Consider the following 27,840-nt stretch of genomic DNA (forward strand, 5'->3'; position numbering starts at 1 on the left):
GGGGAGGGGCAGCGAGAGAGGGAGACACAGAATTCCAAGCAGGCTCCAGGCTCTGAGTTGTCAGCACAGAGCCCCACACCGGGCTCAAACTCAGGAACCATGAGATCATGACCTGTGCTGAAGTCGGACGTTTAACCAACTGAGCCATCCAGGTGCATCTGATTTTTTTTTTTTTTTTCCTATGGGAGAGTAGGCTTTTATTTCTCTTGGGTAAATACCTGGGAGTTGGATTTCTGGGTTGTATGGTAGGTATATGTTTAACTATAAGAAATTGCAAAATTGTTTTCTATTCCCATGAGAAATATAGGAGCGTTCCAGCTGCTCTGGATCCTCACAGAAGTTGATATTGTTAGTTTTTTTAAAAAGCTATTCTAATAGGCATATGGCAGTATCTCATTGTGGTTTTAACTCCCATCTTCCTGGTGACTAATAATGATAAATGAGCTTTCAGGTGCTTCTTTGTAACCCACGTATCTTTTTTGGAAAAGGTATTGTATTTTTTCTTTTTTTCCCTAACTTTTAAACTTGTGTTCTTATTGTTAACTTTTGAGAGTTCTTTATGTTTTTGAGATAGAGTCTTTTCTTAGATACGTGATTTGCAAATATTTTTTCCTTGTCTGTAGCTTGACTTTTCGTTCTTTTAACCATGTGTTTTGAAAAGCAAACATTTTAAATTTTGTTAAGTGCAATTTGTCAACATTGTTTTGAGACTTGTTTTTTGTTTTTGTTTTTGTTTTTTGGTTGTATCCAAGAACTCTTTGTCCAACCCACGGTTCCCGAGATTTTTTCCTGTGTTTTCTTCTGAAAGTGTTATAGTTTTATGCTTTATGTTTAGGTGATTTTGGCCTCTCTTGTTGTCAGTGAGAAGGCTTTTGGAAATCTGATATTCATTACACTGTGGGCTGTCTCATTTAGATAATTTTCTCTGGTTGCTTTAATTTTTTTTCTCTTTGTGTTCAGTATCTACTATTACTCACCGGTGTTTGGATTTGTTTATTTTATACTTCTGGAGACTAGTACTTCTTCACTCTGAGGATTTGTGTGTTCTGTTTATTTTGAAAAATATTCGACCATTGTTTTTTTCAAAAGTTTCTAGTATTGCCCACTGTTTTTTCTATTTCATCATCCTGAAAGTCACATTAAGTGTCTTTTGAAACTTTCCCTTCTATCTTTATGTCTCTCATCTTTTTTTTAAAAAAATATTTTCTATTCATTTATTTTGCTGTGCTTCATCCTGGGGGAATTTTTAACATATATTTAAAATTTTTTGAATCCTTTCTTATGCTGTGTCACATCTACTCTTTGATCCACTGAATTCTTAAATTTAATGATATCTTTTTAATTTCCGGAAGCTCTTTTTAGTTTATTTTCAAATAAACTAAAGACGGTTGGTGCTAATGAAGTGGGGAAATTTGGGTAAAATTGTAAAATGGGCCAAGATTGCCATTTGTTCTCCAGTTTTGTCTTTTTACTTCATTGCTTCCTGCTCATTCTAAGAGTTAGAATCATGTGGGATGATACATGTGAGAGTCTTGTTGTGTCCTGAAGTGTGCTATCCAAGTATATTGCTAATATCTAGTTATGTGTTATATATTCTATATTTCCCTATATAAGAACCGTTCTCAGGGAAAAGTCAGCCAAGTTCATTTATGCCAAGATATAAATAAGCATCAGGGCTCATGTGATCTCTTCTAGCAATTTCAAGATTTTCACAGAACTCTATAGCCTTAAGGATTTACTGGTTATTACGGAATTTAAGGCTTTAACCTGGTCTTTCACAGAGTATGTTTTTGAACAGGGAACCCTCTTTAACACCTCCCAGATCACATAGAGGAGGCATTGTTTTGCTTATTTATAAATTGGGCGTCAGCTAGTTTCATTCTATGCTGGATCTAGTAATGCCTATACCATAGTGTCGTCGAGGAGTGAATGAGGCCGTGTGTATAAAGTACTTAGCACAGGCCCTGGCCAGTAGGAATTCCTCAGTAAATGTTGGCTCTGATCATTATACCACTGACTCAGCTCAGTTCTGCTGGGACTTATGTCCTAGTCTAGGTAAACAGAGATGCTCGCGTGCAGTCTTGTATCCCTGGCAGTTTAATTCTCCACACGATCCACCTTCTGCCCTGAAGATTCACAAGGGGACACAGATTCCAGTGGCCGAGAGTTGACCACCCTCCAAGGGCCAAGCCCTGATGGCCTGGAGCAGAGGTTTCCTCCATTGGGAAGGGAAATGCATTCCTTCCAGAAGGGCTGAATCTCTCTGAGGTTTTGCCTCTCTCTTGCACTATGTTCACTTCTAATGTAACTCTCACTGCCACTCATGGCTGTCAGGGCACTACGATCCCTGCTTTTTCCTGATGCAGCCGTGGATGTCTTTTCTTGCTCTCTCTCAGGAAAACACAGCTGTGCCAAACTGGTGTTTTCAAAATGAGCATTGCTGAAATGGAAAGAGAAACCAAAATGACAGAAAAATTGTGAATAGCATAAAAATAATTACCAAAGCACATGGTTCTGACTTGAAGAGTATCATTAGAAACACATCTCGATTCAGACTCTTTGCTTTCCAACTGTTCAATAGCCACATGTCACATGGTCATTGTATGGGAGCGCAGCTCTAGACCTTTGACTTTCCATCTGAGTGTAAGCTCCAGAAGCAGGGACCATCATGCCTCATGTCCAGAGCTGGCAGAGAGGGGTTCTGGGACGGATTCCTGACCCTTCTCCATTATCGCTGGAACTTGCCAGAGAATGGGGCATGTCTTTTTGGTGCAAATGGTATTATATTTGCGTAATTAACTTACAGTTAATTAAAAGTTCTGTTTCTAGAGTAGTTTAACACTAGCGTATGTATGTGTGTATGTCCTCACATGTATTTACGTTAGTGTTAAAATAGTCTACAAATGTTAAGGTTTTAAAACCTTAGCTATTTATGAAAATTATTTCTTTGGAAATAATGTTTAGGTTGATACTGCAATCAAGTTGAACTCTGGTATAAAGGGCCACTCTGAGAGGAGTAATGCAGAGGAAAATGGAAACAATAATGATGATAAAGGGGAAAGTGATTCTGCAAAACCAAAATTGGCTGAAGAAGGCTCAGATGAAGATCTGAACTTGGTTCAACACCAGATAATCCCTGGATGTGCAGGTAGGATACTCACCAGGTGATAGGCTAATGATAATTACAGATATTATAGTTAAAATATTAGAGTTACATCTGTTTTTTATCAGCTAAAGAAATCCTAGTGAAAAAAAGAGGTAAACCTTTGTGAGCACCAGCTTTTGTTTAGAATAGTACTGAGTCCTTAAAAACACATAGAAAAATAATAAAATTTTCATTTAATGAAATCGTTACTGTGGGTCATTTCACGTTAATCAAGTAGGAAGTATTTCTGCCACTTATGACAGGATTTATTGATATTTTTGATGTCTCAATGATACAATAAAATGTATCCCGTAATTTCTAAATGCCTTTTTCAGGATAATCCTATTTGATCTTAGTAACTTTTGGATTTTATTTATTTATTTATTAAAAAAAATTTTTTTTTCAACGTTTATTTATTTTTGGGACAGAGAGAGACAGAGCATGAACAGGGGAGGGGCAGAGAGAGAGGGAGACACAGAATCGGAAACAGGCTCCAGGCTCTGAGCCATCAGCCCAGAGCCCGACGCGGGGCTCGAACTCACGGACCGCGAGATCGTGACCTGGCTGAAGTCGGACGCTTAACCGACTGCGCCACCCAGGCGCCCCTAGTAACTTTTGGATTTTAAAAGACTCCTTTTTGGGGCGCCCCTAGTAACTTTTGGATTTTAAAAGACTCCTTTTTGGGGCGCCCCTAGTAACTTTTGGATTTTAAAAGACTCCTTTTTGGGGCGCCCCTAGTAACTTTTGGATTTTAAAAGACTCCTTTTTGGGGCGCCCCTAGTAACTTTTGGATTTTAAAAGACTCCTTTTTGGGGCGCCCCTAGTAACTTTTGGATTTTAAAAGACTCCTTTTTGGGGCGCCCCTAGTAACTTTTGGATTTTAAAAGACTCCTTTTTGGGGCGCCTGGGTGGCGCAGTCGGTTAAGCGTCCGACTTCAGCCAGGTCACGATCTCGCGGTCCGTGAGTTCGAGCCCCGCGTCGGGCTCTGGGCTGATGGCTCAGAGCCTGGAGCCTGTTTCCGATTCTGTGTCTCCCTCTCTCTCTGCCCCTCCCCTGTTCATGCTCTGTCTCTCTCTGTCCCAAAAATAAATAAACGTTGAAAAAAAAAATTTAAAAGACTCCTTTTTTCCCACCCTGGTTGTTAAATTAATACTGGTCAGAGTGGAGAGCATGTCTCCAAATGTGGTGTGCAGAGCCGTGGGGGATTGCTGAGCCCCTTTTAGGAATTTTGCAAACTAAAAACTTCTTTCGTCATAATATTGATATATCAGTAATATAATTCATCGTAATACTGAAATAATGATACCTGCCTTTCCGCCCACTACATGGACATTTGCGGTGATGGCACAAAAGCGACGGTGAGTAAAATTGCTCCTGTGTTAGCACGAATCCAGGCAGTGTATCGCATTGTACTAGTCGGTCATTGTGTTCTTCCTGACCAGCCACTGGGAGGGAAAAGAAATAGCCTGTGTCACTCAAGAACATCTTTGGTGGAGCAGTAGAAATCGTTAATCTCATGAAACCTGGACTTGAAATACACATCTGTTTAATTGCCTGTGAGGTAAAATGGGAGGTATGTATATAGCAACTCTGCTCTACACCAAAATGGGAAGTTTGTGTTGAGGAACAGTACTCGTATGATAGTTTAAGTCGAGGACTGAGCTGGCTGCTTTTTAACGGAGCATCATTCTTACATGAAAGAATGACTGACGGACCAACTAGTATCATTCAGACTTGGGTATTTGGAAGTCATTTTTTTTTTTTTTAAAGATGAAATGAGCGTGTCATTTCAAGGAAAATAATTGACAGTATCTTTCGTCAGTGATAAAATTTGGACTTTCAAGTGAAAATTAGAATTTTGGAAAACTTGTGTATGCCACTGTGAGATTGACAGCTTTCCAAGACTTAGACTTTTCCGATAAAATTTGATGGCAGTATGAACAAATGTGATTTTTTAAAAATACTGTATCCTGAAACGTGTTAACATTTTGAAGGTCTGCGTAAGTCAGAGAACCACTATCTTCCAAATGACCAATGAAGGGTAAAAGATCCATTCAGCACAAATGATAGATGCATGGATTTTAATGGAATAAATACAAAAAGCTCACTGATAGAGTTACATATTTCACATTACAACCACTCTTTAAGAAACCACCCCTTGTCGAGTTTTGATGTAGTATCGAAGAAGAATATCCACAATTATCTGAGAAGATTATTAAATTTCTCCTCCCCTTTCCAAATATATATTTGTATGAGGCCTGATTGTCTTCATACATTCTAACTGAAACAAGAGATTGCAATAGATTATACAAGCAGATATAAGAATCCAACTGTTTTCTGTTCAGCTAGATATTAAAAATTTTAAACAATGCCCTTCTTAATTTTTTTGGAGTCTATACTTATTTGTCATAAAAATGTTATATTTATGTTAGCATGTAATTACTAATAACATGTTTGTTATTTTTAAATGAATGAATAAATATGTATTTTTCAGTTTTGATTTCCGATATGGTAATTATCAATAGATATAACATAAAAGCTACTTTGGGTTCTCAATAACGTTCAAGGTTGTAAAGGGAAGCTGAGGTCATAAACTTTGAGAAATGGTGACTTAAGAGTATATTTGGGATGAGTTTCGCTCTCAAAATTGGGCCTGGTGACTCAGGATTATAGTTATCAGGAAATGAGGCATTATAGTTGCGATTAGCTATTGGCTCAGTTTACACTGAACTTATTTATACTGTTTCGGAACTGCTTGAGTTACTTCCAGATGTCTGCTGTATAGACCACCTCTGTATATGGAGTGCAAGGACTGGCATTTGGGAATTATAACTAAAGGCTGTTGCATTTGAAATATGTAAGCAACAAGATCTGTAGAGCCTCTTTATCGATAAGCCTCTTTTTGGATAAGCTAGTTCCCTTCTGAAAATATCCCCTTTTCCTTGAAGAGGAAGTGATGTACATTATAGGGAAACACACTGGACTCTGGATTTTAAAAAGTTGCAAAATTTGGTCTTTCTTAGCATAATATGCCACTTCCTAAACTGGAGTGGCTGAGACTTCAGTATTTGAGCATTTATGCTCATTGCCAGATTAACATCTTTCATCAGACTTCACAGAGGACATATTACCTGTTGGTGAAGAGTTTTGACTCTCAAATCAGACAGATCTGGGTGGAAACTGGCCCTGCCATTTACTACTTATATCATCTTGGACGTGTATGTAACTCAGTTAAAAATTATTCTCAGTTTACTAATTTGTAAAATGGGACAATAACTATACTACCTGACAGGATTATGATGAGGATTAAATGACACAATGCCTGTAAATAAAGCCCTTAACACTGAGCATATCAGATAATTCTATAAATGTTAGCTGCTATTATTAACATTATCATTAATCATAAGTTAAAACTTGAGTGAAGAAAGTTCTAAAGAGCCCTTAGCTTTAAATAAGTTACTACCAATTATCCATTTTTAGGTATTTCAAAAAAAATAGAACAAATGGGAGGGGCATAGATAAAAGCTGTCTAGTTACATAGAGTACTTTTCTGAATTTGTTTCTCTGTGTTGGAATCATTTCATTTCTTGACATGTTACATTTTACTGCATCGATTTCACAAATAGCTACATAGCTCTTTTAGTCTGAAGCAGTTTTAGGATAGGGTCTTTGTCTTATTTCTTATTCCTTACTTATGAATATAGAAGGTATACCAGAATGAAGGAGAAATATTTTGGGATTGAAAATGAGATAAGACCCACCTATGAGTTCAATACCATAATTTATTAGCTATTTGAAAGAACAGAGTTCTTTCCAAGTGTTGGCGGGGATGTGGAGAAAAAGGAACCCTTGTGTACTGTTGGTGGGAACATAAATTGGTACAGCTACTGTAGAAAACAGTATGGAGGATTTTTTTAGAAAATTAAAAATAGAAATACCATATGATCCGGGAATTCTAGTACTGGGTATTTACCCAAAGAAAATGAAAATGTTAATTTGAAAAGATATACACACCCCTATATTTATTGTAGTGTTATTTACAATAGCCAAGATATGGAAGCAACTCAAGTGTCCATCAATAGATAAATGGATAAGGAAGATGTTGTATACATTCTCAATCTCTCTCTCTCTCTCTCTCTCTCTCTCTCTCACACACACACACACACACACACACACACACACACACACAGGAACATAAGGCAGCCATAAAATGATGAGATCTTATCATTTGTGACGATATGGATGATGGACCTAGAGGGTATTATGCTAATTGAAACAAGTCAGACTGAGAAAGACAAATACCATATGATTTCACTTATATGTGCAATCCCCAAAACCAAAAATGAATAAACAAACAAACAAACAAACAAACAAAAAAGCAGAATGAGACCTGTAAATACAGAGAACAAAGTGATGGTTGTCAGAAACAGGGGGTTAGGGAATGGGCAAAATGGGTGAAGGGGAGTGGGAGATACAGGCTTCCAATTATGAAATTATTAAGTCATGGGGATAAAGGGCACAGCATATGGAGTATAGTCAATGACACTGTAACAGCATTGTATGGTGACAGACGGTAGTTATACTTGTGGTGAGCATAGCCTGTTACAGAGTTGTTGAATCACTGTGTTATACACCTGAAACTGTAGCATTGTGTGTCAACTATACTCAAAAAAAATTTCAAAAAGGAAAAAAAAGATAGTTATTTTAGCTGTAAAACCGGGTTGTTAGATAATTATATTTCATAGGTTGTTCGATAATCATATGAAAAAATATGTGTGAAAGCACCTTGTAAAATATGTCAGTTATTCTCACCAGCCACAAACATTTGTTGAATGAAAGAACAAACAGTAAAAACAAAACGAAACTTTCTGGTTGTACCAAACTTCAAGCTCCTTCCTGCTTTCAACACAATATAGATGAACCTGAGTTAAAAGAATTAGATTCTCAACTTCAAGATGCTATTCAGAAGATGAAGAGGCTCGATAAAATATTGGTGAAGAGACAATACCGAGAAAAAGAAATTAAGAAGCAAGGTCTAGACCTGAGAATAAAGCTGTGGGAAGAACTTAAGGTAAGAGTTGTCTCACCACTGCTGATGTGGAAGAAATAATTTCCTCTAAGATGAGTAAGAAAAGCATGGGCTGTGGTAGTATTAATGTGGTCTGCCTTTATTGACTTATTTTGTAGAAGTAGGATGGTGGTGTGTACATGTATGTGTGTGTGTGTTGGGGGGGGGGAGGTGAGGGAGATCGTTTTCTGGAACTAGACAAGGTAACTTTGCAGAATTCCAGATTTCAGGCACCACACTGCCATGTTTGTTTTCCACGGGCAGCACAGCAGGCCTCTCTTACCAGTGTCAGGCTGGGGTTCCTCCGTTTCTGGAGCAGAAAGTGATGGGGTCCCTACTTTCATCAAGTCTGTTTGCTGCTTCTTCAGCAAGCTTACGGTTTGGAGATAAACACATGAATATACACAAATTTAACCCCCTGGTCGCCATTATTTTTTAAGTAAACTTTTGTGACCAAGAAGTGGGGTGTTCACTGTTTCACATGCTGGTCAAGATCTCTTAGAAGCTGTAAAGTGCTTGTGGTCTGTGACCATGCTCTATTTGCTTCTGTCTCAGTACATCTCTAGTGCTCGATTAGCTTTCCTTGGCCTTCTTGGACCTTTATTCTCTGTAGTATTGAGGGGTGGAAGTTGACCATATATTTGCTCTGACTTGACGTTTAGCCATTGGTTCATATTTGAACTTTGTCCCGTAAAGGAGAGCACTTTTAGGTAAAGAGCACTGTAATAACAGATGAGTTGTTTTTGATAAATTCTTCCTTCCTCAGTCGACTGACTTCAAGGACATTTCCTAGATGATGCTCTGCATTAATAATGAAGTGACAAAGAATACATTTTTACAAGATTCCCAGGAAGACCATGGAGTAGAAAGCACCATACCCAATGCAGTAATTTAAACTAGAGAAACGATTTGTATAAATTTGTCAAAAAAAGTTAGCCTATCACTTATTCCTGTTGAATCTCAAAGCAAAGTTTTACTTGTTTGGAAACAGGAATAATAATTGGACCCATAATAAAATATAGTATCAATCCTGAAATGTCTGAAACTATAATTTCATGATGGACCTTTAGGCTACTCATTAGTTATGGAAATATTAAACAGAAGCTGAAGAAGATTTAAGTGAGATAATGATTATATAATGATAGACATATATTACAACTCTGTTTGGGACTATTCATTGCTAGAATTTGTGGGAACAGGGATATTAATAGATTTCCTATTTAAAGAGATAAAAATGACCTGTCCCTTTTTGTTCAGGTCCATTGTGGAATTACAAATTACACAATTTGTAATCCATGTTGAAACTGTACAAAATATCGAAGAGTGTAGTTGCCTTCTTTTCCTTGTTTCTCTTTTATTAGTCTGCAAAAACTAGTGAAGCTTTGCAAAGTAATGAGGAGATGGAAAATACAAAAAAGTTTCTAGCTTTGACTGCTGCATCAGAAGAAACTGTCGGTGAGTAAAATTTATCTTTTTTTTTTTTTAATCTCAGAGTCATAGAATATTTGAATTAAAGTAAAAATCCCAGTTAAGTTATTCTTTCTTTTTCTTTGTGAGTTTAACTCTTCTCTATGGGAAATGATCACATTAGGTAGGATTATATGGAACTTTCCTGAGCATCGGTAAGTTTCAGAGGCTTCTCGGGTTTGTACCTGTTCAAGAGTGAGGGGGACAGGGCAGTGAAAAATTGGGAAATCGACACAATATGTCTTTGCCTTTACTTCCTGTGCCTCTAAGAGGCCTCTAGACACCCAGTCTATGCAGTCTCCTAACTGCCTAGAATCCTCCCACGATGTGTCACTCAGGCTTCTGCCATCCCTTTCATAAAAATCCGTCCTATTTCCTGTTCTCTTCCAGTCTTGTTTTTGAGACCAGCCAAATCATTATGCATGTTTCTAATTTGCCATCTGTGTGTATGTATATTTATCATTCTTCCTTTCCTCCTCCTCCTTCTCCTCCTCCTTTATCTTCTCTTCCTCCTTCTTCACCCAAAGAAGTGTGATAGAGTCATGTAGCCTTTAGCTTCCTTATACAGTGGTGAAAATTTGGGGGATTGGGAAGTGGTTGCTAGGTTTTTGGCAGGACGCTTTGGAAATCCTTTAGCCTGCATCACGTAAGTGGTTATCCAATACCGTTGGGGGGTAAAACTGACTCTAAGCAGGGGCCCCTGATTTCTCTGAGACTCCTGGGATCCATTTGTCTTTTGCAAAGTGAGTGTCTAACATTGCAGAGCCTCAACAACCTGACTCAGACTATTGCTGATGGTTAGCATGAGTTTTGATGTGAATGAAATTCCTTGAGGTTTGTTTCTTTCTGGATCCAGCGGTGAGAGCTCAAAAGCTGCTTGGGCCCAGGAGATTTGGATTTAGAATGCACCAAATGTTTCTGTCCAGGAAGTGGGTGCCCTATCTGGGTTGTCCTTTCTATGACTAAGGACTTAAAAAAAAATGAATCTGAGTTTCTCCTAGACAGATGTATATCTAGATTGGCTTTGTTGAAATTTACCATTTATATATCCTAATTGAAACACCAAAAACTAAGGGCACCTGGGTGACTCAGTTGGTTGAGTGTCTGACTTTGGCTCAGGAAGGTTCATGAGTTCGAGCCCCACATGGGGCTCACTGCTGTCAGCACAGAGCCTGCTTTGGATCCTCTGTTTCCCCTCTCATTCCCTCCCCCACTCATGCTCTCTCTCTCAAAAATAAGTAAAAGACATTAAAAAAAAAACCCCAAAGTGATTTGCCTATTAAAATAATAGATCATTTAGTTTCTACTTCTTCTATTTGGTTATAGAAATAATACATGCATAATCTGTATTAGAAATTATTGATAAACTGGAAGAAAAAAAATCACCTAAATTCTTAACTTGCAGAGATAATCATTATTAATATTTTTGTTTACTCTTTATCTTTTGAGACATTTTCCATGCAGATATCTATATATATTTTAAAAATAAAAATGAGATCAAATTATATATATGTGTTTTGTAATCTGCTTCCTGCTAATTTTTATCTCATGGGCACCCTTAGCTGTCAGTAAGGGCAGAACTGTGTGATAGTTTGTTTCCAAGATGTTTGCCATAGTTCCTTCCCTCTATGATGTTCATTCCAGTCCTTGATAGGGATGGGGTCTCTTTCTCCCTGTGTTTTCAGTCTGGGCTGGGCTAGGACTACATTGACTGATAGATTACAGCAGAAGTAATCCTACACCACCAGTTCCAGCCCTTGCCGTTAAAGGACTGGCAGTTTCGGCTTCTCTTTTTAGAAGGCCCACTCAGAGGAGAGCCAGCCATCCTGTAAGGAGTCAGACTACCCTGAAGCTGCCATGCTGTGAGAAAGTCCAAACAAGCCATATGAAGGCTACCCAGAGGACGTGATGTTGGCCAGTTCTGACCTACAGTGAGTTCAGTAGTGTTCCACCGGAACTCACGTCTACCTGGAGCCTCAGTATGTGACCTTATTTAGAAATAGAATCTTTGCAGGGGTGCCTGGGTGGCTCAGTTGGTTAAGCATCTGACTCTTAATTTCAGTTTAGGTCATGATCTCATGGTTCCTGAGATTGAGCCCCATGTCAGGCTCTGCGCTGACAGGAGCCTGCTTGCGATTCTCTCTCTCTCTGCCCCTCCCCCACTCGTGCTCTCTCTCACTCTCTCTCTGTCTCTCAAAAATAAATAGATAAACAAACAAACAAAAGGAAATAGAATCTTTACAGATGTGATTAGTTAAGATGAGATCTTACTGGTTTAGGTGGGCCCTAAAGCTGAAGTTTGGCGTTCTTGTAAGAAAAGAAGACACAGAGACACAATGACGTGGTTAAGAAGAAGGTGATGTGAAGATAAAGGCAGAGCTTAGAATGATGTAGTTACAAGCCAAGGAATGGCAGGGGTCGTTGGGGAGCCACCAGAAGCTGGGAAGAAGCAAGGAAGGATTCTTCCCTAGAGACTTCAGAGGGGCACGGCCTTGCGGACATCTTCATTCCAGATGTCTAGCTTCTAGAACTGGGAGAGAATAAATTGCTATTGTTTTCAGCCATCCATCCCACAGTTACTTGTCACAGCGGCCCCTGGAAACTAATACACTGCCTGGTCAGCATCTCAGTGCCGGCACCAGAGATGTGAAAGAAGGAGCCACCTTGGCCATTGCATTCCTAACAAATGTCATGTAGAGGATAGCCAAGGCCAGACACACGGTCTCAGGTGAGCTGCCACAGACATCTCCAGCCCCGTGCAGCCCCCCAGCTGAGGCCTCCTTCATGGTGGAGCAGGGGCATATCATTCCTGGTGTGCCCCTCATATTACTGACCCACAGAATCATGAGCATAATAAAATGGTCACTGTTTTGTGCCACTAAGTTTTTTGTTTTTGTTTTTTTCTTTGTCTTTTCCCTTTTTGTTGTGGAATAATGTTAAACTTACAGAAAATTTTCAAAATAGTACATAGAGTTCCTGTTTGCTCTTTACCCAGCCTCCCCTGATGTTAGTATCTTGTGTAACCATAGTACAGTTGGCCTTTGAGAAACATGGGTTTGAACTTCATGGGTCCATTTATATGTGGACTCTTTACAGCACAGTACTATAAATGCATTGTCTCTTATAATTTTCTTTTCTTTAAAAACAGTGCTTTTAATGTTTATTTTTGAGAGAGAGGGTGGGACACAGGGTGTGAGCAGGAGAGGGGCAGAGAGAGAGGGAGAAACAGAGTTCAAAGCAGGCTTCAGGCTCTGAGCTGTCAGCACAGAGCCCAATGCGGGACTGGAACCCATGAACCGTGAGATCATGACCTGAGCTGAAGTTGGTTAGTTAACCGACTGAGCCACCCAGGCGCCTCTCTTACGATTTTCTTAATAACATTTTCTTTTCTCTAGCTTACTCTATTTAAGAATACAAGATATAATACGTTTAACATACAAAGTGTATATTAATTGACTGTTTACATTATTGATAAGGCTTCTGGTTAACAGTAGGCCATTAGTAGAGTCTTTGGGAAGTCAAAAGTTATGCATGGATTTTCAACTACATGGGGATTTGGCACCCTTAACCCCCATGTTGTTCAAGGGTTGACTTTACAGTGATCAACATTAAGAAGTTAACGTTCGTATAATTCTATTAAACTACAGACCCTCTTAAAATTTCACCGGTTTTTCCACTAATGTCCTTTTTATTTTCTAGTATCCAACCCAGGATCCCCTTTTGCACTTGGTTGTCGTGTTTTCTTGTCTCTTCGAATTTGTGATAGTTCCTCCATCTTTCCCTGTCTCTCATGGTCTTGACGCATTTGGAGAGTACTGGTCAGCTATTTTGTAAAATATCCTTCAGTTTCAGTTTGTCTGATGTTTTCCCTTGATTAGATAGAGTTAATGCATTTTTGGCAAGAATACCCCAGAAGTTATGGGCTCTCGGTCAGTCACGCTCAGGGTACCTAAGGTTAAGTTCTGATGTTACTGGTGATAGTAACCTTGAAAACTTGGTTAAGGTAGTGTCTGCTATGTTTCTCTATTGTAAAGTTACTAATTTTCCTTTTATAATTAATAAATATCATGGGCGAAATACTTTATGCAAATATCTTTCCTCAAACTGTTGTCCATTAATGTTAGTATCCATTAGTTGATCTTGCCTGCAATAATTATTACTGTATGACCCTAAATTTTGGGTGATTTTTTTTCATGTAACAATAGATAACTGGAATGATTTGCATCAGCATTTTAAAAAAATTTGAGTCGGGGCTCCCGGGTGGTTCAGTCAGTTGAGTGTCTGACTCTTGATTTCAACTCCAGTCATGACCTTATGGTTAGTGGGATCTAGCCCCGTGTTGGGCTCTGTGCTGACAGCAAGAGGCCTGATTGGGATTCTCTCTCTACCTCTATCTCTGCCCCTCCCCTTCTCATGCTTTCTGTCTCTCAAAATAAGTAAATAAACATTAAGAAAAATAAAAAATAAATTTTGAGTATAGTTGATACAATGTTACATTCATTTCAGATGTACAACATAGCGATTCAACATGTCTATACATTATTATTTTTTTTAAAGATTATTTTGAGAGAGAGAGAGAGAATGAGCAGGGGAGGGATAGAGGGAGAGGGAGAGAGAGAATCCCAGGTTGCTTTGTTCAGATGATGTGCGTCTGACACAGGGCTTGATCTCACCAACCACGAGATCATGACCTGAGCCAAAATCAAAAGTCGGACGCTTAACCAGCTGAGCCACTCAGGTGCTCCCTACATTATTCTAAGTTCACCACAAGTATAGCTACCATCTGATCTGATACATCACTATTACAATGGCATTGACTATATTCCTTATACTGTGTCAGCATTATCGTTAATGACTGTATATTAATTCCCTACATAGATGTACCATAATTTATTTAACTAAAATTCTGCTATTAAACATTTAGGTTATTTCTTTTTTTCAATTTTTTTCAGTTATACATAATGCTGCAATAACATCCTTAAGTAATTATTCCATTGTTACCTTCTGTGGTAATTGAGAAGCTAGGTTGTGGGGAACCTGGGTGGCTCAGTCGGTTGAGTGTCCACCTCTTGATTTTAGCTCTGGTCATGATCCCAGGGTTGTGGGATCAAGCCCCAGTCTCACTTCTTGCTGAGTTAGAGCCTGCTTAAGATTCTCTCTTTCTTCCTTTGCCCCCTTCCCTGCTAATGCTCTCACATTCTCTCTTAAAAAAAAAAAAAAAGAAAAGGACAAAAGCAAAAAAAAAAAAAAAAAAGAAAAAAAAAAAAAGAAAAATTAGGTTGACAACTAGGTTGAAAAAGAAAAAATGCCTCCCAAGAGATATCCATGTCAAATTCCTAGAAGCTGTGAATGTTACCTTATTTGGAAAAAAGGTCATTGCAGATGTGATTAAGTTAAGGATCTTAAGATGAGGACATAATCCTGGAATATGGAAGAGAGCTCTACATGAGCTCATAGGTATCCATCATAGGTATCCTCATAAGAGAGAGGCAGAGGGAGAAGAGGCACTCAGAAGAGAAGCCACATGAAGATTGAGGCAGGGATTGGAGTGGTGTGGCCTACAGCCAAGGTGATGATGGCAGCCACCAGACGCTGGGAGAGGCAAGGAATGAAATTTCACTGAGGGCCCCTGGAGAGAGTGTGGTCCTACCGACACCTTGACTTTGGACTAATGGCCTCTAGAATTGTGAGAGAATAAATTTCTGTTGTTTTAAGTGACCAAGTTTGTGTTAAACTGCGACAATAGCTACAGGAAGTGAATACAACTTCAAAGAGAAATCACTTAGTCAAAGGGCTTGGGCCTTTTAAAAATTTTATCCGTATATAAAAATATTTTTAATTTTTTTAATGTTTATTTATTTTTGACAGAGAGAGAGAGAGAGAGAGAGAGAGAGAGAAAGACAGAGCATGAGTGGGGAAGGGGCAAAGAGAGAGGGAGACACAGAATCTGCAACAGGCTCCAGGCTCCGAGCTGTCAGCCCAGAGCCCGACGCAGGGCTTGAACTCACGGACAGTGAGATCATGGCCCGAGCTGAAGTCAGATGCTCAACCAACGGAGCCACCCAGGTGTCCCTAGATTTTTATTCATATTGACTTATTAAAAGGTTTTACCAATTTAGACAAATATTGTATCAAATGCAAATCAAATATTGTATCTGAGAATTATTTTTGTATACCCATGATAACAGTGGGTTTAATAGTTGTTTTAAAGCTTTTTTTAAAATGGAGTTGCAATTTATACCTCTGTGATAATCAAGGAGGTTGAGTATTTATTCTTTTAGCCATTTTGTGAATTAATGATTCTTTTATGAAATGAAGTATTCCTTTTTATTGTTTAGAAGGATTCCTTTACATATCAAGAATACTAATATTTGACATTCATAAATATAAAAAACATTATTTCTAATTTATTTTTAGTTTTGTGGTATTTCTTGCTCTCCCAAACTGAGTATTTTTTTATTTAGCTAAATCAGTCATTTTTGGGGGCGCCTGGGTGGCTCAGTTGGTTAAGCGTCCGACTTCAGCTCAGGTCACAATCTCACGGTCCATGAGTTCTAGCCCCACGTCGGGCTCTGGGCTGATGGCTCAGAGCCTGGAGCCTGCTTCCGATTGTCTCCCTCTCTCTCTGCCCCTCCCCCGTTCATGCTCTGTCTCTCTCTGTCTCAAAAATAAATAAATGTTAAAAAAAAAATTAAAAAGAAAAAAAAATAAATCAGTCATTTTTTTTTCTTTTTAAAATTTTAATGTTTATTTTTGAGAGAGAGAGAGAGAGAGAGAGAGAGAGAGAGAGAGAGAGAATATGAGCGGGGGAGGTGCACAGAGAGAGGGAGACACAGAATCTGAAGCAGGCTCCAGGCTCTGAGCTGTCAGCACAGAGCCCGGCATGGGGCTCAAACTCATGAACCATGAGATCAAGACCTGAGCCAAAGTTGGAAGCTTAACCGACTGAGCCACCCAGGCACCCCAGTCATTTCTTTTCTTTTATCATTGACTGTTGTTCTGCTTAAAAAGTCCTTTTCCACTGTAAGATGACATAAACATGTATTGTACAGTTATTGTTTTATGAAAATTAAAGTATTAGTCTACTTTGAACTCATTTTGTTGTCATATATGAGGTAGAGAGTTGATTTGGTGGTTCCCCCCACCCCCCCACCCCCAGTTTGTTAGCTAGCATCAAAAGATCACGAATAACAGAAATAAAATCAAAGAGTCACTACGGTAGTAATTAGTAGAAGTTTATCATGCACGCGTGAAAAAAGTCAGCTTGCAAACTGGGAACACTGAAGCCAAAACATGGACTGAGGCTCAGGAGTATTTTGTTATAAAGCAGATTGGTTACTTCATATCAATTTTTGAAGACACTAAGTTTTACTTATGATTTCTAGAGGCCTAAGCAAGAGATGATCCAGGTCAAGTTACTCTTGCAAAAGAAGCTAAATTATGTTTGTTTGTATGACTAAACTGGTGTTGTCTGCTCAGATCATTTCTAAGGTTTCTCTCTATTTGTTTTTGATTTTAACACGGGTTACCTCAGTACTTTTACTGCATAATCCATCATTCCCTCATTTATTTGGAATGCTAACTTTATCATGAATTGGGCTTGTTTCCAACATTTCTATTCTCTTCCATTATAATATTTCTATCTGTCCTAATGTTAGCACTGCACTGTTCTTACTACTGTAGCTTTATAATACGTTTTATTAGGGCAGGTATATTGTCTTTTTCGGGAAGTTTTTTTGCAAGAACATGTTTTTCTTAAGCCTGTTTTTCTCATTGAGAGTTGTTCAGTTGTGAGTACACTAAGAAGAAAGACTGCAAAGCACCTCTAAAGTTATGGCTATTTATAGAATGCTGTTTTACTCCCTTCAGTGTCTGAAGGCTATGGTATGAATATAACCTGTCTTGAAAAGTACAGTTTCTTATATTTTCCTTCACGTCTGTCAGTAATTCTGTATCTTCATAGACGCAGGACTTCCAAATAAAGAACTGGATGTTACAGTATCTCAGCATCTATATTTCAGAAAGCTGGAGCTAAATGCTGATTTCTCTAATGGATGGGGCATTTCTAAGAGGCATATGTGCCTCCTGTGGTTGACTCTGGAGCAGGGACTGTAAAATAGTAAGGGGGGCTTTTGATGTTAACCTTTCAGGCATAGAGTTCACTATTAAAGGAACTTTTGGCCCTGCAGGGCAAGACTTTTGTTATCAGTTGTCTTTTCTTCATTTTTTATTTTTTTAAGTTTATTTTTTTATTTATGTTGGTAGAGTTATAGAGAGCAAGCAGGGGAGGGGCAGAGAGAGAGGGAGATGGAATACCAAGCAGGCTCCGTGCTGTCAATGCAGAGCCTGATGTGGGGCTTGAACTCATGAACCATGAGATCATGACCTGAGTCAAAATCAAGAGTTGGACACACAACTGACTGAGCCACCCAGGTGCCCTGTTGTCTTTTCTTCAAAATTAAAGCAGAACTATCAAATACCTTTCATTTTTTTTAAAGTTTGTTTTATTTTGAAAGAGAGAACATGACCAAGTGAGCGGGGGTAGGGCAGAGAGAGAATCCCAAGCAGGCTCCACTCTGTCAGTCTGGAGCCCAATGTGGGGCTCGATCCTGTGAGCTGTGAGATCATGACCTGAGCTGAAACAAAGAGACGCTTACCCAGCCGAGGCACCCAGGTGCCCCACCAAATACGTTTCGTTTTTAAAGCTCATGCCATGTACATTTGGCTTAAACCTATAGCGCTCACGTCTCTGAGTCACATGACTACTATAGGCCCTGCAAACATTTACAGTGATGTTAGATTAGTACTAATGTTCTGACATGGAAATTAATTGGATTTTATGAGCTGAAAACTGGAGTTACCAGGGACCTGAAACCTATGTTCAGGGAGAACCACTGGTTTAAACATTATCATGTTAGAGTTTCAGTTCTTAGATTTTGAATTCTTAGTCAATTATTGTGTACTGACAGTGTTTATCGTGCTCAGAGCAGATAAGATGCAAAAGTAGGGTTGATGTAAAAGGAAATGGGAATAAATGATACTATTAGGTGAACCAAATGCCTATTTCTTTTCACTCTTGCTACTTACTGTCTTGAGATCACGCTGGACTAGTGCACCAGTGAAGAGATGATATTACTGTGTTCCTGGTTCTTGAGATTTAAGTAGATTCTTTTTGATTTTTGGTGACTGGTCTTTTTTAGAAGGCAGATTCCTTAATGAAAAATCCTGGTATTTTTTTTTTTTTTTTTTTTTTTTTTTTTGCATCCTAGGCATAAGTTTAACAGTCACATATTGATTTGATTTCTAACTATCTTAAAAACCATAGGAGATATTTACTTTGGACTGCATCATTAGCCTGATTACATGCTTTTTCTTCATATTTTACATAACATAGTTATTACTTCATTCTAGAAGAGGAAATTTTTGGAATCCTCAGTTTAAGAAAGGTATTATTAGTAGAATATTTTCACTGCACGTATGAAAGAAATGAAGATAAATGCAAGAGTCCAATTTGACCACATAGCAGTGATTTTACAGTTTCAAATTCCTGCTATTACAATACAGACACATATTAGAAAGTGGTGCAAAACTACTTACATCTGTTCTATTTTGAGATTAGTTTCTTTCCCATGTTATTCACTGAACTTTGGCTATCTCTCTTAATTAAAAATATAAAATTGAAACAAATAATTATTTTGATCAAGCCTATATATAGCTGTAAGTTTTCAAGTAAAATGTTTCTATGAAAACAATTCAATTCTTTTGCCCTGTTCCCCTCCATAAGTTTTTCTTTGTTACCAGGAAAGCACAAACCCTTGTAAATTATCCAGTAGGTGGCAGCATCTAGTTAAAATATGCACGTTAAAAGAGTGGACTTTAGAGCCAGACTGATTTAAACTTGAACTTTAAACACGTATCTACAAACATACCCAAACCTCCTTTCTGCCTCTTTTCCCTTTGGAAAAAGGGAGAAATTCTTAGGATGAGTGTTCTTTTAAAAAATTTTTATTATTCTTTTGGTGGGCAGGAGCAGTGAGAGAGAGAGAGAGAGAGAGAGAAAGAGAGAGAGAGAGAATCTCAAGCAGGCTCCACACTCAGAGCAGAGCCTGACATGGGGCTTGATCTCACAATCATGGGATCATGACCTGAGCTAAAATCATAAGTCAGATCTTAACCGGCTGAGCCACCCAGGCACCCTAGGATGAGTATTCTTCCTTGTCTCCCTAGTCCTTTGCTTAGCCTTTTATTTAAGAGTAATTTGAGGGACTTTGGGCAGGTGGAACAATGACAATTTCCAACCTGTTTTCCAGCTCCCCCAAACACCAAATACATCCTAGCCTCCTGCTAACATCACAAAGAACCAACAGCAAAACAAATGAAAAGATACTTATTGTTGAGTTGTATATTTAGTTTTATTGATAGGTACTAAACACAAGTGGGGCCTTGATGCCAAGAGAAAGATAAAAACCACATTAGATTCTTTTTTTTTTTTTTTTACCACATTTTGACTTTATAATCCAGAGTTAATAACTTCAAGTTTAAGTACTGTTTGAAGTAGACAATAAGTAGACAATATTGCACTTGTTAGAGATCTTAGAAATATTTTACAAGTCTTTCCACCCCATTTTTGAGGGACTGCTTTTACATTTTTGTAGAGAACTCTGGTGAAAATCAAAACTCTATCATACTCGGAGTTTCCCCTTAGTTTTTAGAATTTCTCTGATGGATAGAGATAGAATTCGTACTCTCTGAGGCAGTGATAGGATTGTTCCTCATCAGTGTTTTAAATGGAGGTCATTCCTTCTTCCTTTGTTACCCTGACCTCTTGTGCTTCCAGCTCCAAATTTGTAAGTGCATGTAAGCACAACAACAGTGGCATCTTAATCAATCAGGTTTCTAATGGCCGGTAAATACCTCTGTGATTTTCTGTGAAATACAGGTATATGCTACTTCTGCTCATGGGTGTTAACACTGAATATTCTAAGAAAATTCTCCAGCTCTGATTTGCAGAGGATTGAGGGAGAAAATCGCTTGCGTTAACCAGTGTAGCTAAGGAGTTTTGGCTTTTAACCTCCGCTACAGTCTCAGTATGGCCTACTGATGTCTTTTGCATTCTCCAAAGTGGCTATTGCAAATTATTCTGGTTGTTTAACCTCCTACTGTCTTCTGCAAGTCCTTCACTTTGGCCTGCTTACTGTCCAGAGAAAACAGTCACCTCGGTGGGAATCCCTTTCACATTCTATCCTTCTGTCCGTAAAGTGCACTCTGACTATACTCCATCCCCCATATTTCTTACCTCAGAGTGAGACAAGGTGCTGTTCTCCAAGGCCAAGGTCAACGATGTCCCATCCCTTTCACTCTGCCCCTGGCTCCTGATCCATCCATCATTCTGTGTCTCATGTAGAGCTTCTGTCTCTCCTTCTCTGTCTCCTTGTCTTCAGTTTACTGTGTTTGAATCTTCTGGTCCTAAAACAGAAAAGAGCCATCAAACCAGCCAAAGATACAGATAGAACCTCCTCCCTGGGTTCTTTAGCCTGCTCCCAAACAGGTACCACTCACTTTCCATCCTCTCCTTAAAGGTCAGACTTCTTGAAAGAATAATCCACACCTACTGGGGCTACCTGGTCAATTTCCATTTACTTCTCAACTCCTCGGTGGTCTGTATTTTCTCCTTTCACACAACAGAAACTACCTCAATCAGGAGTCCTCTTAGATTCTAAACCTGGTGGCATATTTCCAATTTTTATCCTGTGTGACCTCTCTGTAGCATCTGGCACAGGTAGCCAGTCATGGACCCGTAACATTTTTACTGGTATCATTATTTCCTTCTGGCTTTCCTCTTTTTCTTCTCCCCTCTCCCTTACTTCCTAGTGTTAAAATCTGTTCCTCCTTTTGTATGTTTCTTCTATCTGGATTAATGGTTTCATCATCCATCCAGTCTTTGTGATGCTTAATTTTATGTGTCAACTTGACTGGATCATGGGATGCCTAGATGTCTGGGTTAAGCATTATTTCTGGGTGTATCATCCAGGATGTTTCCAGGAGAGACTACCGTTTGAACTGGTAGACTGAGTTGCGTACATTACCTTCCCCAGTGTGGGTGGGCATCAGCTGATCTGTTGAGGTCTGAATAGAACTCAAGGATGGATGAAGGAAGGATTTGCCCTCTTCTGCCTGACTGCTTGAGTTGGGACATTGATCTCTTCTGGCTCTCAGTGATAATTAAATTACCTGATCAATTCTAATTATCTTTAGTTGTTTGCTTTGAGTCTTGTTAGTTTATGATCACCTGGAAAGTGTATGAATTTTTGTGTCCTTTTCAATAATTATTCCTATTCTGATAACTTCATAAAGACTTAGTGTTGAAATTTATGAATGCCTTTTATTATCTATTTAAACAATCATAAAATTTTTCTGTCTTGACACACTAATGTTTAAAAATCAATGTATTTAAATGCTAGGAAAGTCTTTTATTTCTGGGTCAGTGTTTCTTGGTTAGAGAGGATTATTCTTTTAATTTAGTACCAGATTTCAATGGCTGAATTTATTCAGAATTTTCACGTCTGTACTTATGAGATTTATAATGAGATTTCCTCTGTGTGTGTGTGTGTCCATGTGCACGTGTGTTATGGTGTTGACGTTAGAGGTGGGGTTAGGAGGTGTGTGCCTATGCTTTGTTAGGTTATGTTCACTTCATAAAATGATTGGGGCTAGATGTTCATTTATTTCTATGCTTCGAAATAGTTTATATAACATGGGGATTATCTGTTCCCTAAAAACTTGAAAGATTTCACTGGAAAAACCATCTGGTTCAAATAATTTCTTGGAGGCAATTCACCGACGCTTTTCTTAGCTTCTTTCATATTTACTATTATATTTCAGTTTTCTCATCTTCTGAGTCAATTCTGGCAATACACCCATGTCTGGGAGATTCCAAAATATCCATTTCACCAAGATTTAACATTTTACTAAAAAAAATTTCATATAGTATTTTAAAAGATTAATTCTCCTTGTTTATTACGTTCCGTATTCTTATTTCTAATTTCATTTGTGTTTTCCTTTCCTCCTCTTAATCTAAAATGTTTTCTTTTTTAAAATTAACTTTTTGGGGCGCCTGGGTGGCGCAGTCGGTTAAGCGTCCGACTTCAGCCAGGTCACGATCTTGTGGTCCGTGGGTTCGAGCCCCGCGTCGGGCTCTGGGCTGACGGCTCGGAGCCTGGAGCCTGTTTCCGATTCTGTGTCTCCCTCTCTCTCTCTCTGCCCTTCCCCCATTCATGCTCTGTCTCTCTCTGTCCCAAAATAAATTTAAAAAAAAACGTTGAAAAAAAAATTAAAAAAAAATAAAATTAACTTTTTATTTTAGCACAGTTTTAGATTTACAGAGAAATTAGGATGGTAGTATAATGATTTCCCATATACGTGCAGCCAGTTTCCCCTATTATTACCAGAGTATGGTACGTTTGTTACAATTAATGAACCAATATTGATACATTATTATTAACTAAAACCCACACTTTATTCAGACTTTAGTTTTTACCCAATGCTTTTTCTTCTGTTCCAGGGGCCATCCAGGATAGCACATTGCATTTGGTCCTCCTGTCTCTCTGGGCTACTCTTGGCTGTGCACTTTCTCAGACTTCCCTTGTGGTTTTTTTTTTTGTTTTTTTTTAAGCTTTATTTATTTATTTTGAGCGAGAGAAAGAGTGAGCGAGTGAGTGTGGGGTAGAAACAGAGGGAGAGAAAGAGAATCTCAAGCAGTCTTGCACCATCAGCACAGAGCCTGTTGTGAGGCTTGAACGGACAAACCTCAAGATCATGACCTGAGCCGAAATCGAGTTGGATGCTTAATTGACTGAGTCACCCAGGCACCCCCTGACTTTCCTTGTTTTTGATGACTTTGGCAGTTATGAGGAGTACTGATCAAGTACTATGTGGAATTTCCAGAAATTGCAATTTATCCATGCTTTTCTTATAGTTTACTAGGGTTGTATGTTCTTGGAAGACTATAGAGTTAAAATGCCATTTCCATTTCATCACATCATAACTGTCAACATGACTCATCACTGTTGATGTTAACTTTGATCACCTGGCTGAAGAGGTGTTTGTTAGAGTTCTCCACTGTGAAGTTCTTCAATTTTTCCCCCTTTCCATCCTGTCTTCTCTGGAAGGAAGTTACTGTGCACAGCTCTTACTTGAGAGGTGGGCAGTTATGCTTCACCTCCTTGAAGGCAGAGTATTTACATAAATTATTTTGAATTATTCTGCATGGGAGATTTGTCTTTTCTTCCCATGTATCTGTTTATTCAATCATTTATTTATATCAATATAGACTTGTGGATATTTATTTCATACACTGGATTTTAATCTAATATTACTTTATTTTCTGCTCAAATTTTTCCAGCTTTGGTCATTGAGAGCTCTTTCAATTGACTCCTGTGTCCCTTTGATGTGCCTTCAACAACTGTGGGTTTTGTTTTGTTGTTGTTGAACACTTCCTTACTCTCTGGCACTACAGGATGCACCAGACTCAGCTTGTGTATTTCGTATCTGAGACCTAGAATCAGTTGTCTCTTCAAGGAGCCCTGGTTCCTCTGACTGGAGAAAGATATTAGATACCAAGATCTGGATGCTGGGTATGCTTGTTTCTAGTGGGGAGTCACTGATTCTGAGCCTCTGAGAAAGGAAATATTTGTGGGTATACTAACCTGTTGTATGCATTATTTATAACTTTTTTAATGTTTATTTAGTTTTGAGGGAGAGAGAGGCAGAGTGTGAGTGCGGGAGGGGAAGAGAGAGAGACACACACACAGAATCCCAAGCAGGCTCCAGGCTCCGAGCTGTCAGCACAGAACCTGACGTGGGGCTCGAACTCACAAACTGTGAGATCATGACCTGAGCGGAAGTCGGACGCCCAACCGACTGAGCCACCCAGGCACCCCTGCATTATTTTTAAATAGTACTTTTTTTTATAAACTACTTTTTTGAGGTGGGGGGAGAATGAGCAGAGGAGGGGCAGAGACAGAAGGAGAGAGAGAATCCCAGTCTGGCTCCACGCCCAATGTGGTATGACTATACCACAAAATCAAAGAGTCAAAATCAAGAGTTGGACGCTTAAGCGACTGAGCCCCCCAGGCGCCCCTAAATATTTCTATGTGTAACCATCTGTATCTATGTTAAGCTAAACATGAGTTTATACTGAGATCTCCGACTTTATTATTTTACCACATAAATCATTCTAGCCATTTCCCCTTCGTTACCTGTAATCTCCACTCCCAACAAGGAGAAACCTGGCTCTCACCATTGGCCCTTCATTCGCCCATTGCTCACTTCTACTATACGTGTAGTGATATCAAAACTGTTCACCTGTACCCCTATAGGAAACAATCAGCTGGCGTCCAGTGCTCAGGTGCCATCTCTACTGCCTTTAGGCTTGCAGACTCCACTCATTTCCAAAGTTACTCAAGGTGAACACCTTTTTCCTCTGCTCCCTCCAGTGAGATCGCTTCAGAGATTTGTAACATAGTTAGATTGTTTGGTCACATTCTACATTCCATCCTGGGATTCTATGACATCTAATAAGAATTCTAATTCTAATTCACATTCTAATAATAGTTTGAAAACTTTCATGCCTTAAGATTCACTCTTTGTGCTGTGAAGTTATAGGTTGTCAAACGTGCAGTGTCATGTAACCAGTATTAGACTGTCGTGCAGAATAGTTTTACCCCTGTGAAAAATCCCCGGTGTGACTTCCCATTCAACTCTCCCTCCTGCCCCTGCACCCCTAGCCATTCTGGTCTTTTCACTGCCTCTGTAGTTTGCCTTTTCCAGAATGGTATGTAATTAGAATCATACAGCATGTAGCCTTTTCAGATTGGGTTCTTTCTCTTAGCACTCTGCATTTAAGATTCATCTGATGTCTTTTTGTGGCTTGAGAGCTGCTTACTTTCTTTGTCCCTGAATAGTATTTCATTTTATGGATGTACCACAGTTTGTTTATACCTTCACCTATTGAAAGGTGTCTTGATTGCTTCCAGTTTTTGGTGATTATGAATAAAACTGCTTTACACATGGTATGCAGGTATTTTTGTGGACATAAAATTTCCATTTAGGTAAATATTTAGGAGCAGGATTGTTGAAACATATAGTAACACTGTTTAACTTTGAAAGACACTGCCTGTCTTTCAAGTTAGCTGTACAGTTTTATATTCCTATCTGCAAACAGTGCAAACAGTGAGAGTTCCTGTTGCTTTGCATCCTTGGCAGCAATCGGTATTGTTTTTTGTATGTTAGCCATTCTAACAGGTAGATAGTAGTATCTTATTGTTGTTTTAATTTGCATTTCCCTAATGACAAATGATGGTATCTTTCCAGATGCTTATTTGCTATTTGTATATTTTCTTTACTGAGCTGTCTGTTCAGATATTTTGCCCATTTAAAAAATTGGATTATTGTGGGACTCCTGGGTGACTCAGTCCATTAAGCGTCGACTTCGGCTCAGGTCATGATCTCATGGTTCGTGAGTTCCAGCCCCATGTCAGGCTCTGTGCTGACAGCTCAGAGCCTGGAGCCCGCTTCAGATTCTGTGTTTCCCTCTCTTTCTGCCCCTCCCCTGCTTGTGTGCTGTCTCTGTCTCTCAATAATAAATAACTGTTAAAAAAGTTGAAAAAATGGGATTATTGTTTTCTTCTTTTTAAGTGCTTTGTATATTTTGGATATGTGTTTTGTAAATAATTTCTTCAAGCCTGTGGCTAGTTGTTTCGTTCTCTTTACAGTGTCTTTGGTAGAGCAGAAGTTTTTAATTTTAATGAAGTTCAATATATCAATTTTGTTCTTTCATGTATCATACTTTTGGTGTTATATATGAAAACATATCCCCAAACCCAAGATCACATGGCTTTTTCTCCTATATTTTCTTTTAGAAGTTTTGTAGTTGTGTATTTTACATTTAGGTTTGTAATTCAATTGAGCTAGTATTTGTGAAAAGTGTAAGATGTCTAGAACTGGTCTGGTCTTGTCTGGCCTTCTCTGTCTTCTCTTCCCTTCCCTTCCCTTCCCTTTGTTTTTGTTGTGTTCTTTGTTTTTCTTTTCTTTTCTTTTCTTTTCTTTTCTTTTCTCTTTCCTGTTCACATGGACATCTAGTTAGTTATTACAGCACCATGTTAAAGAGGTCATCCTCTCTCCATTGAATTGCCTTTGCTCTTTTGTTAAAGATCAATTGACTATATTTTTGTGGGTCTATTTCTGAACTCTCTCTTCTGTTTCAGTGATCTGCGTGTTTATTCGTTCATCAAGATATGTCATCTTCATTACAATTAGTGTTTTCTCTTTTTAAAATTACACTTGTAGATTTTTCTACCTTCAAGAGCCAGCTTTGAATTTCTTTGCTAATTCTGGCTCATTTCGTTCTTCTTTTTTTGATCTTGCTATTGTTTTCTCTAGCTTCTTTAGTCAAGTTAGTTAAGCTTATTTTATTTTTCCTTAAAATCTGTATATTAGTCTGCTAGGGCTGCCATAAAAAGATACCACAGGTTGGGTGGCTTAAAAACAGCAGAAACTTATTTTCTCACAGCTCTGGAGGTTAGAAGTCAAAGATCAAGATAGTGGAAAATTCATTTTGTGGTGCGGTCGATCCTCCCAGCCTGCCGATGGCCACCTTCTCACTATGTCCTCATGGCCTTCTCTCTGTGCTCCAGAGAAGTGGCGGAAGTGGTAAAGGTTATCTCTGGTGTGTTTTCCTGTTCTGGGAAGGCCATAAATTCTATTAGATAAGGGCCCCCCATCCAGTGACTTCAGTTAGCTTTTATTACCTCCTTAACAGCCCTGTTAAGTACAGTCACATTGAGGGTTAGGGCTTCAGCCTACAGATTTTGGAGGGATACAATTCAGTCTGTAACAATATGATAAAAGCATCATTGCTATGAATTTATTTCTGAAAATAGCTTTATCTCTCAAGTGCATTCTTTATGGTGTTCTCACTATTCTCTATTGTTATTGTGTTCTTGTTTCCTTATTGATCTAATAGTTCAGTGGAAAATGATGGTGCCTTTCCCTTGTTCTCTAGAATTTTTTATAAGCCCTATATTTTAAAAGCTAATATAGCAACGTATAATATTATGGTCATTGCTTTGATATTTTGCATTTATTGAAGTGATAGTCTAA

The 27,840-nt window shown here is 38.6% G+C and overlaps 1 protein-coding gene across 1 annotated transcript in view; it reads left to right on the forward strand.

Annotated features, from left to right (window-relative positions):
- LOC122468031 (fibrous sheath-interacting protein 1-like) overlaps positions 1-27,840 on the forward strand; it is a 74,021-nt gene that overhangs the window by 9,932 nt on the left and 36,249 nt on the right. Inside the window, exons 3-5 of the mRNA XM_043554521.1 lie at positions 2,965-3,148; positions 8,063-8,217; positions 9,576-9,669. Coding sequence (XP_043410456.1) covers positions 2,965-3,148; positions 8,063-8,217; positions 9,576-9,669 — 433 coding nt within the window. The remainder of the gene's footprint in view (positions 1-2,964; positions 3,149-8,062; positions 8,218-9,575; positions 9,670-27,840) is intronic.

Source organism: Prionailurus bengalensis, chromosome B3 (assembly GCF_016509475.1).
Source record: "Prionailurus bengalensis isolate Pbe53 chromosome B3, Fcat_Pben_1.1_paternal_pri, whole genome shotgun sequence".
Lineage (NCBI taxonomy): Eukaryota > Metazoa > Chordata > Mammalia > Carnivora > Felidae > Prionailurus > Prionailurus bengalensis.